The 16,539-nt window shown below is 36.3% G+C and overlaps 1 protein-coding gene across 1 annotated transcript in view; it reads right to left on the reverse strand.

The window, feature by feature from the left end:
• The window catches only part of OLA1 (Obg-like ATPase 1), a 101,835-nt gene that overhangs the window by 7,639 nt on the left and 77,657 nt on the right, over positions 1-16,539 (reverse strand). The window contains exon 7 of the mRNA XM_008934991.1: positions 14-154. Coding sequence (XP_008933239.1) covers positions 14-154 — 141 coding nt within the window. The remainder of the gene's footprint in view (positions 1-13; positions 155-16,539) is intronic.

Consider the following 16,539-nt stretch of genomic DNA (forward strand, 5'->3'; position numbering starts at 1 on the left):
AATGCTAATTAACCTTTGTGTCATGTTCTCTTCCAGATACTTCTGTTTCTCCTCAGCACTCATATCTTGCAACTTGAGTTCCAAGGCCCCACTAAAAGGAATGACCAAAGCACCCGGGTCGTGCTTGTCCACCCACTCTTTAATTTTTATCAACCTGTAGACAACAAAGGGCACAACATTATCTTGTAGTGCATGCATGGCTGTACCACATTCATTATTATCAAGTAGCACATACATATTCATAAGAATTGCACGGTTTTATGATGCCATCTTTTTGTGTATTGCTTTCCAAGGTCAAGGCATTAACAGGCAGCAATTGCTTCAGGTGTACTCCATTAACATTTCCCTCTTTCTTGGTTTCTGTTTGGCATTTAATCTATCAGAAACAGGCACCATTTGAGACAACAGCTAGATTTTTGGTAGAGGTTAAATACCAGCAATCTAAAATGCTAACTGAAGAAAATTTTGTAGATCTGTGGACATACATTTTTTCAGAAGTGATATTTAACAAATGCAGTAAAACTGGGGGGTCTTCAGTTTTAGCTCTGACTTTGTTGTTTGTTTGGTTTTGGGTTTTTTGGTTTTGGTTTGGGTTTCTTTTTCCCCCAAGCATCTCAGTGGCTAGGGCAGCTCATAGTAGTGGACAGAGAAGAACACTACACTATAAACTCCTAGATAGCAAGCAGCACCCTGCTTTTTTTTGGCTGTTGATCTTGGAGTATGCCACAGCTGATGAATAAAGGGATATTTTTCTACTGTTTTTTTCTCAACTTTCTACCATCTCCCCAGGACAAAATTTCTAGGTGGTATACTACTATTGTTTTTAAATAACGAATGAAATTTCCTATTTCTCTCTATCTTTTGTAACCAGCAGCATCAGTAGTAGTTTACTGTACTATTCGTTCAACTATTTTTTTAGTTGAATGAAACTACAAATTTAGAGCTACAGATTTACAGTGTTAGTTTTGAATGTTCAATATCCTATTAAAATTAACAAAATATTTGCAGGAACAGCTGATGTTTAAACAGTCTTTAAACACAAGCATCACGCTCCTGACCGCAAACACTGTTTATTTCAAATTTCGAGGAGACATTCATAAATTACCTGTAAGGAGTTCAAGGTTATTTGTAGGGCACAATTTCTGAACAGATGTGAGTGGTAAGAATGTCAACTCTATGCTCAGCAAGAAAACACGAGAAGCATGGGAATATTTCCTGCACCTTAAGAATCAAAGTACCAAATGCAGTACTTTGGGTGTTCCAGACCTGAAGCACCCATCCTACAGCACAGAGTTTTCTGCTTGCCGAGTTGTTTTTCTTAGTCCTGCTAATCTCCAAGATTTAGACTAAGGTTTTAACTGCTATTATACTAAAGTGCTTTGAAACTGTGGCCTGCAAACCTTTAAATAATCAATGCAAATGTCACTTCAGAAAAAAAAAAAAATGAACTGAACCACAAGTTCAGCAACACACATTTGTCAAAGAAAATAGCAGGGGATCAGATCTATTATGAGATTAAGTGCATGGCCCACTGAGTAGGGTTTTAGATGGGACAAAGAATATAAAAGTTCACTCAACAGTTTTCACGCGTTTGTTATATAATGCTGGTCTTCTATCATTTACTTATGTAAATACCCCATCAGTGGTTTTCAATCCTCATTATACTAATCTTTTTTCCCCTCCCACTATCCAATGAAACTATACTCTGGTACCCAGGATTGATACTGAAACACTATTGCCTTCAGAAACATCTGAACTGAAAATGACAATTAAGGTGCCTTTCTGAATGTGGCATCTGACATTTAACAGCCCTTCTAGAACTGACATTTGTAGCTAACTATTTTGGCTAACAAACGGGATATCAAAGTTATAAATGCCAACCTTTTAAAGGAAATGATCTAGAAATGGATCTGTCATATACTTCAACATCTGTGCATACTTCCTTTTTATATTAAACCGTCTAACATTGTGCTCTAGACTAAACAGTATACCATGGGAAAGACAATGAAACATGCAAACTTGAAAAAGTGAAATGAACATGAAAGTAACATCAAAAACTGGATTCAAATTCTGATTGGTAAATATGATCATCATAACTAATAAACTAAGAACTGTTGTGGAACAAGAAAAGAAATAATTACTCTGGCTAAAATACCAATTCATAAAAATAATTATAATAATAGTATTAGCCTGTCATTTTAACAGCTTTTCTACCAAGTCCTTAGAGGGATTATTTGCATTCCTCAGGTATTCTATTGTACAATTCAGATGAATAAAGACTTACAAATCATTCCTCTACCGCCAGTGTGATACTTTGATCCAGTGAATACACCATTGTACCTTAACTATAATTGGCAAAAAACCTGACAGTGTAGAGCATCACAAGCTTAATAACAAAGGAGAATATCTCAAAGTGTTGACAGATGATCTTCATAATGCAGGCACAGAGCTGGTACATTTTAGCAATAAATGAGCACTGAGGTCTAAAGGTCTCTGAAGTGACTGACATCAGACCTGCTATAGCCTCACTAAAAGAATAAGGTACTGCATCCCACTCTGTACCAACAGTCAGGTTCTCTGCCTGACTCTTCCACTTTTGTGACTTTCAGTGTCACAGGATATACTAAAAAGTACCAAGGAATCCCCCTATTGGTGATCAAAATTGAGAAAAAAAAAAATTCCAAACAAAAAAAAGTAAATACTCAAACATAAATACTGATATATTTCTAAATGATATTTTCCTCAAAGCAAAAAGGCTTGATTAATAATCAATAAAGTAATAGTGCAAGTTTGTTCTCCTGTTAGGGATAAGCCAGCATGCTAAAAAGAAGAAAATTATCTTAACCAATGGTAACAATTACTGTCAAAATCTGTTTATTTGAGCATGTAATTTTTCCATGCAGATGCTACATGTCTGTAAAAGGACAGCATTGGTATGCTCATTTGGGCCTTTGTTAAGATAAGCAAATCCTGCAGTATGTCTCCGTTATTTCATATATATATTTATACATATACATATATATACTTCATAACGAATGATGAAGATTATTGGATTTTAGGTTGAGAGAAAAGACTATTAACACTTAAGAAAAACTCAATATAAAAAAAATATCAAAGCACTAAAATGTAACAAAATGACAAGCTAGAAAAACCCCAAACAGTAGAACTAGTAGAACCAATGATCACGATAAGAGCTGAAACTACTTTAAAGGAATAAGAGAGTGCTCAAAATAAAAACTCTTCTTGACAAAATAAAATGAAAACTATGTGAAAATAATATATGCACTAAAAATAATTAAAAATATTGTATTTCTTAATTAGGTTTCTAAAAATGCCACTATTAGTAGAGTTAAAACTAAATTCTGATTATAAAGTGTAAAGCAGTATTCTAGTTATTTGGGAATAACAGTGAGGGAACTCTCAGGGCACTTCTGGACACTCAACAGCCTTCCCTGATCAAGGTGACTCTGTGGAGAGGAGCGTGCCAACAGCAACTACACAGGGTTCCTGAATTGAAATTTGACTCCATTCACCACAAATGGGCAAATATCCTTTTTGGGAAAAAACAATAATAGACCCAAGAGACAGTAAGACAACCATTTGCCCTATGATGGAAAAAAGAAAATGTTAAATAAAACTGGAACTGAAAACTCAGTTAAAAGAGACAGCTGTAAAAATCCAACACAAGGAAAAACGAGACAAGAACAAAACCAGATCTGAACAACTTTAAAGTGAAGGCAACACTCAAAATTCTGATGAGGGAAAATGGCCAAAGAGGAATTAAGATGCTCAGATCCACCTAACACGGTTACTGTTGGCTGGCTGATGGGGAGATAAGGAAGGACAAAAGCATATCAGCATATCTACCTATTAACTCAGAAAAGCTTCAAAGGTCTAGACATTTTCTTGCCAAATTTTGACAAAGGCATCATTTAAGGGCATTCCAGTTTGTAATTGTACATCAGCTTTACAAAGAAAAAGTAAGTGAAAAAAGCCAGTGACTTTGAGTGTGGAAGGACTGGGACAACTGCCAGTTACCTCCTGATACTAAATCAAGATGCAAAACAGATTTCAGAGAAAGGTTTAAAAATGAGGGCACTGACTGAGAAGGCCAATAAGCAAAGAGCACCAGAAAGGGGAGTTGTGCAGAAGAGAGTGCCTTCACTTTAAAATGGTGATGGTTCCTGAAGCAGAAGAAACCAAAACCTGCAGACAACCAAAACACAGAGGAACAAAAGTTGCAGAATGTACATTAGCTACAAATCAATATTTGACAGAGTTTCACCAGAGAGACCCAGCTGGGAAGAGAGACAGAGTTCAGACGGAAATCAGAAATACTGATGGAAGGGAGAAGCTGTGGAGAGAACTTAAGCTCAGTGGACACCTGCAAAACAAAATGAGCTGAAAAACTGACCCCTGAGAAGAAAGGGGATTTGTGAAAGTATTCCTTTGTACAAGCAAGAACAAAAAAAAAAAAAAAACCCATCTAACTCATGGAAGAGAAACAATTGTTTTTCTTTTCTACATGTGAAATACGAGTGGAAATTGGCAGAAACAAAAAAGCATGGCAGGCAAGAAGAAAATACCAGGCAGCAGCACAGGAAGGAATAAAACAAATGTAGATAATGAGATAAGATCAAACTAAGCAATCAAAATATACGAAAGATTGGGAAAAAAATCTACAGATAGGAGTGTGAACAACAGAACCTAGCAATTCCAACCGGCTCTTCCTGTTGGCAGTTCTGAGCAGGCCCAGATTTTTAAAACCTTCCAAATTCCATCTGTTTAGTGCTTTGCTTCCCACTGTTGAAAAGTTTTCCATGTGTAAGGCTAAGCCAGCTTTATTTCAATTTAAATGCATTAGTTTAACTGAGTCTATACCCTACAGACTGGGAACACACACTCCCTATTTCTTTACAGCAGCATTTTACAGAAAAACAGAGGTCTTTCATATTTATGTGGCTTACAAGCTTTCCTTCTAAGCCTTTACAAGCCACACATGACTTCTAACTTTGAACAGGTTTTCTCTGGACTCTCTCCAATTGGTCTAAAGGTTCCTGGAAGCACAGAGCACCTAAAGCACTCCTCAGAGCTCACAATAATAACGTCTAATAAGCATGAAAATTAGCTAGTATTAACTCACATTTTTCAGGCGATTCTCCTGTTGATAAAACCCAATATAGTGTCTGCTTTTTCTGTGACAGCACTGCAACATTATCTCATGCTCAGTTTATAACTTATTGTATGACCTTGCTTGACTAGTTATTCTTAATACTGTATTTGCATAGTTGAGTATTCCTGCATAAAATCCTTCTTAGAAGTTACACTCTAGCTCTTTTTTCCTAATGATTTATTCTATTTCTTGAGATGATCCTAAATTCTAATTTTGTTCTATACATACCTGGACATCTCCTGGTTTGGGGTCATCTACAGATTTAACAAGAATGCTGCTCATCATCCAGCTCATTAATGGAAATACGTAACAGTATTCAACCAGCAGCTGCTTCTGCAGATCTCATAATGAGATATTCTTCCATTTGGGAAATTGAACCACCGATAACTATGTTCTGTGTATTATTTCCCAACCAGTCTTGCACACTTCCAGTAGTTTCCATCTAGCCAATATTTTCTACCTTATTTATGAGAATGTTGAAAGGCACTGAAACCTTTAAAGGCTTCATAAAAATCCCAATATGTAGTAAAGTATATTTTTTACTATTTGCAAGATCATTAAATTTATCACAAAGAAAACAGTCATCTGACAATTTAGTCATGTAATAAATAGCCTACATGAATTTGTGAAGAAAACTGAGCTGCTTCTAGGTGACTAAAAACAGTTGATTTGTTCCAACATTTTTCTGAAATTAAAGGAAAATTGACATAAAATGTCTTGTTTCTTCTTTCCTCTTTGTGGCTTTCTTTTGTCATTTGGACCCTCACCCATTATCCGCAAGTTATCTAAAATGATGATACATTAGGCAAAGATTTATTTTTTTGCGAGGTCCCAAAATGGTTTACTCTGAATACCACTAGGTTTAGTTGATTTGGTTGGATTGGAGAGGGAGATCTCATTTACCTAAGGACCGGTACTGGGTGACACAGTACATAGATGATGTTCTTCCCTTCTGTTCTGCTAGCCTGTGCTGACTCCATAAAGATAAGGTCCCACTGTTCTCAGTGCTGTATGTATATATAGATGAGTATGTATTCTTATATAAATAAGAAACATTCACAGCCTCAGTAAGCTTTCATTCCAAATTTGTATAATCAGTAAAGAACAGAACGGTGAAAATGATGCAATCGATATATAGAATTTAGTATCACATGATAGGTCAGTGGTTAAGAATGGGCAGCAGAAAGCAAAGGTGGTACTCTGCTGTAACAGATTAACATCCTGTAATTCTTACTGCCCTTTTTAGGGTATCCCTTTCTTCTTGCACTATATAAAAAGGAACACTAAAGAAGAAAACATTAATAAGTGAGAAGCCACTTTTATCCCTACCATGACAGCTTGCTTTTCATGAAGATAAATCTACAGAAGTTTTGCGAGTACCTGTAATTGACCCAGACAATCCCATTTCAAATAGTAAGTGGCATTTACATATTTGTTTATTCCCATTCCCAGACTGCCTGGAGGAACACAGCAATCCTTAGATTTTAAAAGCCTCCCTCCTAGCAAATACTTTCTATAGCAAGGCTTCAGAACAAATGCACTTTCTCCACACACTGGGCTGCTCCCTGGCCAGGAACTTCCTCTCTATCTGTCTGGACAAGAGCTTCAGGAACTCAGAACTTCATTCATCCTGTGCATCCTGAATCCTTTACGTTCCTCAATACCTTCCTAGAGTCCAATGTCAGTATCTCCTCCAGTATCTAGTCACTGCATTCAGACGAACCTTACAAGAAGCCAACACGGAGAACCTATCTCATATCCTAGCTGTCACTCATCTCCACACTGATTGACTTGAGCCTTGAAACATCCAGTAGAATAGTCCTTAAAATTCTTTACCACATCATTTTGGGGGACTTGCGACACATCCTATGATCTCAGGAGTCTTATGGCAGAATAATTATATAGTATTTCATTTAACCAGATCTGGACTGGACACAAACTTCATTATAATTTCAACTGATACTACATCAAGAAAAGACTAGAAGTTCCTGATCAACACTGTCATTTGCCATTTATTGTAGATGAGTTTAGAACTCTCCTTAACATTCTCCTTTGACATATAAGTAATTCCAGGTGTCCTGCCTCATGTGTTAAAGTGAGTTTCTCCAGGGCCTTGATCTCCATCACAGACATTACCTCAAATTCCCTGTGGTACTGCAAAATCATTCATTAGATGGGGCAACCAGTACTGCACCTACTATTTTAGCTTATGTTGCATCCCAGATTCTGAAGAAACATTTTCATAATCTGGACACAAGCTTCTCATCCCTATACTTATCCATCCAGATGTTACACTTGGTTTTCTGCTACCAGCTGTACATGTAACAGCACACCCTGCAGGCATCCCCAAGATTTTCACCAACAAAAATAATATGGCAAAAGCAGTTTTGGGAGGGAGACAATTTATTTCTTTCCTACTCCCATTCTCCTCACCTCTTTTCTTTTAAGCTGGACCAATTCACTTTCCCATATAACCTTACAGCTGATTGTGCCAATATAACTGAAGGATAGTGCAGGAACAGGTGATAGGAGTGCCTTAAGTTAGCCTAGCACCCCAAAAAGAGCAATACAATTAAGTCAAGTTCAACCATGAATTTTGGTGTTTATTACTATTGGAGAATGCTTGCATGATTCCTGAGTGAAAATTATTCTATATAAGATCACATAAAAATCGATTCTTCAAGGCAGAAAACTTTATTAGTTAATGGGGGAAAAAATCAAGGCAATATTCTGGAAATTCATATGAAAGCACTTAGTGCCCTCAAGATATAATTCTGTTTACAAATTGTCCCACATAATATGGTAGTAGTGTCCGTTTCTCAGTTTATCTGGTCTAGAAAGCTACCTGAGATATTCACTGTTTAAGTATGTTAAAAACACATAAGGAAATAACACTTCACTTACATCTTTACACTACTGAGCGCTTTTGGAACATATTTCATATAAAGATTGGTTTTAAGTGTCATGAAGCTTTTTTAGCTGTTTTGAGTTTGCAAGATGTTGAAACTGTGAAAGAAATAATACCAGAGAAGATATTACTTCCAAGTTGAGTAGAGACAGTAGCTAATGGTCAAAGTACTTGTATAACTACGAGAAATAAAGCATGCATAATAGAAAAATCAAGTGGATGACCTACAACCAAATTTGAGTTAAAAAATATCGAGATGGTAAAAAGACAGGGAGAAAGTGGTAAAATAACTCAGAATGACTTTTTCTGCTGATCAATATAGAGTATTGAGTAAGAAAAGACTTTTCAGTACCTTACATGGCAAATTCCATCTAACAAAAGGTCAGTCAAGGTAACCCTATTTTATATTTTTGTAAGAAGCATTATACATGAATGATCAAGATCTTGAAATTCATTTTAAAAACACTGATCTCTGATAAAACTTTCAAAACTTCAGTAATATCTCTTCATCCAAATTATGGTTCTCATTACAAGTGATCAAAACCCATTATGACTTAATAATGAAAATGGTGCTACACTGATGCTGGAACACCTACTAGTACGTGAAAGGCTTAGTCTTTAGTTTTCCTTGGTCTGCCAATTCCAAAAATTAATTCTGTTTTAACTATAAAAAGAGAGAGGCATGGCTGTTGCTGTCAGCAAGGATAGAGCACAGTCAAGACCAAAGTACTGATGAAACTGCCTAACAATGCAGACTGCAATAAACTGTGCATACTACGTTTCATAGTTACAGGCATAACAGGCTCCACTTGTAGCACACACACACACTGGACAGAAAAGATGCTTTTGGAAAGTCTCATTCTTTGCATTTTATAAATGACAGCACGAAGATTCATGAGTTTTGAAAGGTTTTCTCGAAAACTACAATAAATCATTTAATAAGTGCTTGTTCATAAATTGTAGCAGAAGGAGCTAATCTTAGTCAGCAGACTTATATCCAAAATTATTATGATTGAAATGCTACTACAAATCAGTGGAAAGAATCCTTATTCTGTAGTCATGTTTACATTATGGCATGATAATTCTAACTTCTGTCTCTTGACAGGGCTTCATATGACACATGGAAAACTGTATTCTTAAAGGTCCTGTACAAAAAAAGTAGGACAATTCATAACAACACTATTATAACAAAGTCTGAAATATGTAATCCCATAAAACATAAGCCATGTATAAATACAACATTTGATTAAAAAAATATGTGATGCCTTTACAAAGAGAACCTTTACATGAAATACACTATGGACAACACCATTTAAAATTTATGTTCTTTGATTCTTCTATGTACTGTGTGTACGGAAGCAAATACAAGGCCATACTCTTAAAAAAATATGATGTGCATAAAACTCCTGTGTCATGAAATAAATATATAACAGCATTTGAAATAGGACACTATAAAGAACAATTGAAAATATATTCCACCAGTGCTAATTAAAAATCCTACAAGTAACACAAATGCAGACTACGACATGTTAATTTTGGCTTTTGCTAATGTCACACAACAATTTAATGAAACCTAAACAAACTGGTCAGAATACTTCCCCCCAGCTCTCTTTCCTGCTCATATACAGGAGAGAGATGCCACCTTTGCTTCTCCAGAATTAATCTCTGTGATCTTAATTGCAGAGCCCCTCCAGACCAAGAATTCATATGAATGCTCTCTTCCTCCCTCCATTAGTTGTTAAAAACTATGTAAGTGTTCCAACTGCAAGAGTCTAATATTACAATAACATCATTAGAATTAAAATAATAAACCCTGCTTGCTTCCCCCATCCCCTTGGACCATTACCAAGTACCTACACTTTATCATCACAAGACAGTATGAACAACATTTTAAAAAACAATTTTAATGACACGAGTAATAAGAATCATAGACGCTGGTGATACTGCAAGTTGTGGGGTTTTCTTGATGAAGAAAAGATGAAGCCTGCTATTAGGCTGGAATATGCTTCTCAGTAAATTAGAACTTAATTTTGACATATATCCAGAGAAAGAACATAATCTAAGCTCTCAGTGTAACAATGAAAGTTATTTAGTCAAATAGTTAATATTTGAACTCCAGCAACTCAAAGAATACAAGGCCTAATTTCAGACACCTATCACCTCATTTAGAAACCTTACCTTGCTCTGCTCCCTACATAGGTAATGAAGCAGTAGGCTCTTCTGAGGGCATTTCAGAGCACTTAAATTAGGGCTCCTGTTCTCACTTTCTTCTTAAAGCATCTTCCCTCTCCCATTTTCATAGGCTGCGTTAGAAACTAGCCCCTGACCTTCAGCACCTAAGATGCTTACGTAAAATTATGTGGTATGCCTCAGTCTTAACTCCTGCTGATATATTCTCCTGAAATACTGCCTAATAAATACAACAGTATATCCTGTACTGTCATATGAACACGTCCATGTCCAAGTAAAACACTAAATGAGCTAGGGATTTTCAGTGTGCAGAGATGCCTTGTATGAAAGGCACTTTAGTAATTTGAAAAACAGTCACAAAAAACGTTCAATTTTACAGACAAAGCCTGCTTACCTGTCTAAACTATGGTAAAAAAAAAAAAACACCAAAAAACCAAACCAAACCAAACAACCAACCGACCAAAAAAAAAACAACAACCATCTGAACCATCTAATCAAACAAACTTGTCCTAAGGAAACACTAACTGATATTTTTCAGAAGCAGGGGTATCTGGATCAGTGTCTGAAGTTACGCTCCATTTATCTGACCGTAAAGGATCTGTTAGACACGAAGAGTTTTACAGCTGAAAATGAAATGACAAAGTAAATTTCTGTCAGAAATACATATTTTTATTCTGTGGGTGTGTACAAAAAATTTTTATTTGCTAACATGGAACTAAAACTTGATTTATTTTAAAATGACTAGTTTATCTATTTTCATTTTCTCACAGATTATGGAATTAGGACGTATTTGATGCCTCCAGCAATCTTAGCAACAAAGAATTACTTGACTGAAGAGGAGTTCCACTTTGAAGTTATAGTGCCCTGTGGTATGTTTCACCCTAACAAACACTAGCACTAACAATAATAGGATCAAAAAGGCAAACCTAAAATACAAGCTACTTAATTTTTATGACCTGGCCCAGAAACCATTTTTTAATAGGAAGTCAGAACATAAGCCCAAACCCATACTAATTTGTGTTCTGTCTCTTCTCAGTAAAGAAAAAGGCTCCATGTGTGGTGGCATACATGATAGTTGTCAACATAAATGAAAATGTTCATGAATACAAAACAGGCTGTATAAAGAGCTAATTATAATATTACTATCAATTGCTAGCTTGCGCTTGCAAATCTTTCATATCATATAAATGCATTGTTTTTGACATTTCTCTTTAGCTAAACATCACATCATTTCACTTTTCCAAAGTAGTTCAAATATGCATGGGATGTACTAAAAGGAATGTGGTCTGAGTTACACTGAGAAAGAAAACAACTATGGCATATAGTGCATCAGCATTGAAAATCGATTTGAAATATTAATTGACTTCCAAGTAAAAAACCCACTAGACTCCTAACAGCCTCTATCAAATCACTTCTACTTTCTGTATATTCACCCTTCCTATGCAGAACAGTAGCTGAAAACATTTCACATAATCATGCAATTGAAGACTACAAAAATATATCCAAATCGATAATGAAGTTGTGAATTATTCAACTTGCATCTAGATGTGTTAACATTAGAAACACTATTTATTTGCTTTAAGCAATCACTTATACTCTTCTAGAACATCAGTTGCCTAAAAGTTTCAGTAACCAATGAAAAGCACTATACCTATTTTAATGTTCAAATGGATTCTTCTGTTTTAGAAGTGCCATAGAATTTAAGACTAGAAAAGGCCTTCTCAACAGGTAAGAGCCAGAGTAAGTAACATAGTTAAAATCAGACCTAGCCAAAGGAAAAATATTAAAAAAAAATCATAGTGGGCAGTTATTCTGAGATGTGATACTCTATCCATTTCTCCACCAAGGAGTCACTTAATCAATAGATACAACCTTATTTTAGACTTAGTTTGATTGAGCAATAACACCATCAAAGAAGAAATGATCATAGAAAATAACCTTCATAAACACAAGTAATTTGGTTTAAAGGAAAAAATAAAGCATGCCCTGATAAATTTATTCTCTCATTAATAGGACGTATGATTTTCTACGCAGGAGAGATACGTCTCTAAAGTATTTGATGGTGCACTATGTGTGAAACCACTCCTTCAGCTGGAAAAGAGGAGCCCGTGAACTTGTACAGACTGTGCACTGAGCACTGCGCTGGATCTGTTAACAGAAGAAATAATTGGCATCATGTTTCACAAGGATCATGCTAAGGACTAATGTTGCTTTGAATACATTAATACCTTGACACAAACATTAGTTGCATGCAAAGTTAACGTTCAATACAAAAGCAGGAGACATTTTCCTCAAGAGAAGTCATCGTCTTCATCCATTGGAAGTGACATAGAAGGGGTATTGCAATGCCATAAGTCTTCTTCAGAGCAATTCTAAGCCACCAGGACAATGCAGTAGGGGAAAGGCAAATGTAATCTACATATCCTACTGGAAATGCTTCCTTTCATTTAACAGGATGCACTACAACTGTATAGAAGGTATTCACTAACGCATGTAGGCTACTATGTGCAGCTGTGGTCAGCTAAATTCAGAAGAGGTCTAAGATGATCAGAGGAATGGGAACCTCATGTAAATCACAGAGACGAAGAGAAAATTGATAATGTCTGCTTTAAATAAGTACTGGAGGTAAACACCAATTAGATAAGATACTATTTAATCTGCAGGACAAAGCTGCCAGAACCACCAATGAAATAAGCCAGGCACAGAAAAACGTAGGCTGAAAATTAGCAGAACAATTTCAACCCACGGAAGCAGAATGGTTCTGTGAATAGCCTCTCAATACTAAGTGCAAAACAATCAGCTACTGTTAAAAAAAAAAAAAAAAAGAAGACAAACCTTAATTAATTTATGAAAGTCATTATACTGTGTAGCTACCAACAATAACTGGTTCTGTACTGAAATCAGACGAGGGATTACAGTAATTTAGAGATTACCATATAGTTACAAGGAAGCACTACACTTTATGAATTCAGAAGTACATAAAGGCTATGCAGAAACGCAAAAGGGGGACAAAGAGGTCTCACTCTCATCCAAATCACGTTCAAACAATACATTTTGTAAAAAACAATGTTTCCACCGGCTAAAAGGCATGAAGAACTCAAGCACCACATATTCAGCTTGGCTGGAGCTAGCCAGCTGACCAGCAACAGTAGGCTAGCAGACCCATCATTATGCAAAAACTCCTCCCAAACACGATGCTACCTGCTGTTCAGTGCACCATGTCATTGCTTTTTAAAAAATTAGTATAAACTAGGAATCACTGTTGTAAGGAAACAAGACTCAACCTCTTAGAAAACTAGACTTCATGAGTTCTGTTCCTCCAAAATAAAATGTAATGAAAGTCAGGATTCATCTGGAATACCATGTATAGTTACCAGTAGGACTCATGAGGGGAGCACGGGCAAGGCAGAAGAGGTGGCTGCAGTACTTGTATCACATCTTGCCAGACGTCTGAGTGGGTAAGGGGAGACCTTACTGCTCTAACTACCTGAGAGGAGGCTGTAGTGAGGTGGGTGCTGGTCTTTTCTCTCACATAACTAGTGACAGGATAAGAGGAAATGGGCTTAAGTTGTACTAGGGGACATTTTGATTGCATATCAGGAAGAATTAATTTACTGAAAGAGTGGTGAGGCATTGGAACTGGCTGCCCAGGGAGGTGGTGGAGTCACCATCCCTGGAGGTGTTCAAAATGTGTAGATGTGGCACTTTGGGACATGGTTTAGTGGTCATAGTAGTCTTGTGTTGATGCTTGGACTTTATGATCTTAGAGGTCTTTTCCAATCTTAAGGATTCTATGATTCTAAGTAATTTCAGAATTTTTCAGAATTAAAAACTTCACTAATGAGAACACTGGACTTCATTATGCTAATTGGTCAAACAGAGACAATTAAGAACATGATTATTTTAGAATGTGTGACAATTTTAATTGCATTTTCATACTTGGCATCACAACTAGAAATCTAAGAGACAAAGAAAATCTAGTTTTCCATCTCCAAATTTCCAGGCATGTAAAATGCTTTTAACATAAAGCCATCCCTTGTCCTCCTCCAGTTCCATGTCAGTATCAAGTTTAGCTCCAGAGGAAAGGAATCCCTGACAGAAGTCTCCTAACCTATCCAACCCTAGTGCATCCTCAAGAGGAAGCTTGTCATATGCACAGAGCAAAACAAGGCTGGCTGTAAAGAGAGAACTGTTTGGTACAACTGTTTGGCAAACAACCCTTTGAGGCAGAACATGTATTCTGAAACACATTGGCAAACTTCATTCCAACATTTTTTGATTGTCAAGTAATTCCCATTACAACATTAAGACACTTAAATAAAGCTATAATTTCCAATTTCTAAAAAGGCAATCAATAAACATTTTAAATTCTAAACTGAATGTACTTGTTGCATACCATTACACCAACTGTCTTTCAGCTAATAGAGTCCCACAGTGAGTTCTCATCCCTCAACAGACTAAAGCTGGGAAGAGCTAAAGCATTCTGCTGTAAGATATCACAGTTACTTGCCCAGAGCAGAGAAACAAGACACAGTAACTCTGAACTTCATGCCTTGCTTCGGAAGGAGAAAAATCTAGCAAGTGCAGTCTCTTCTGACGCCTCTTTCCAAAATACGGCCATTTTCCCACCCCGCAGTTCTTCGCATTCTGTTGCTCCCTCTGATTTCTTTTCTTGGTGTCATTCTCCAGTCTTCAAAGCTTTCTATCCTGGTCCAACAGCTTTTTAGCAACATACTTCCAAATGCAATCCCCAACCCTACATCTCTTCATTCTATTCACACCTCCCTCCTACTTTAGCTTTTTGTCACTCCCACAATCCTACTTCCTGTTATCTCATCTGCAGGGTTAACAGTTCTGGTCCTGGCCAAGTATCTACCTCCTGCTCAGTCTCCTTCATTCCTCAACATACAGAGGCACTTCCGAATTTGTGTTACATCTGCTCTACTCTTAAGTTTAGTAACAGCTATTTGAAATAAAAATTCCTTGGCTGCTGTATATCTCACAGCATTTAGCACTACATTAAATATTTACCACTGTATTTTCTTATATTTGTTTTTTAAAAAAAAACTTAATCATGCAACTAATACAATTTTTTTAAATTTTGTTCTGCACAAATCTAATACATTTTACTGATTTTTTTCTTCCCACTAGAAAGGGCAAAGTAATTATGTAATAGGCTGAAATGAACTGGGCTCAGGAACAAAATAATTATTTGAAAACAAAAAAATCCCACTCCAATCCACTATATAGCTGCCTAAGTGCCAGAGGCACAAAACCAATTCATTAAAGGTATCTATCGTATCAAATACATACAGTAATATTTGTTTTAACGAACTACTCGATACAAGTCCTTCACTGGAGTCTGTAAAAGCATAAAGCATACAGCTATACTTCTAGTACCTCCATTTCTCAAATGAAATCTTCTGTTTACACAGGCAAAGGCCAAAAACTGTGAACTTAAATAGAGCAGACTGAAACACACTAAAGATAACAAACATTGTGTCTTTCCTAAAAGGATAACTTCCTCTCAGGAATAGAGGCAGTCTATAGTTATTCTAGCATGTTCATATAGCTATTGTATGCTGTACTTTTGGTACCTACCTGTGGAACATGCAACAAGAAATGCCAATAGCGTAGGGGTTTTGATATGACTTAATATTTTAGTCATAGCTGCACATGTCCTCTTTTTGCTATTGACCACAAAGAAACCACAACTATACATTACATATCAAACTGAAAGAGGACAGCTTCTTAAATGTTTTACTGAAAATAATGCAAAGTATGAAACTTCACAGTGATGAGGTGCCTAAACCAGAAGTATTTCCACAGCTCTACAGCAGTTACAACATACCACGTAATAATCCATTACAGAGAAAGCACTTGCTGAATTTGTGCAAAACTTACATGCTGCAGTCTTCTGAAAAGCACCACACTACAAATGCATTCCATTCATTCAGAAGCATCCCAGATTCAGTACTATAGAAGCTGAAGGTACTTGCTCAATGCAATGATTCATAGTTTCCCTAATAGAAAGATTCAGCAGTTTTCAGTCGAGACCTTTATTCCCTCTCTGAATAAATGATGCCTGAAATTTTTATTCTTGTTCTAATGGAATTTCAATGGCCTTCACTGCAAATCTACTGGAAATTTTCGCATATTAAGTGGAAAAAAATTAAATGATGTTAACCACATTTTAATGTGATTAAGGCTGACAGGGTCATTATTTCTGCTAATCACTCAGTTTAAAAAGCTCAAACAAAACTTTGTA

This window comes from Merops nubicus, unplaced genomic scaffold (genome assembly GCF_000691845.1).
Source record: "Merops nubicus isolate BGI_N331 unplaced genomic scaffold, ASM69184v1 scaffold19392, whole genome shotgun sequence".
Classification (NCBI taxonomy): domain Eukaryota; kingdom Metazoa; phylum Chordata; class Aves; order Coraciiformes; family Meropidae; genus Merops; species Merops nubicus.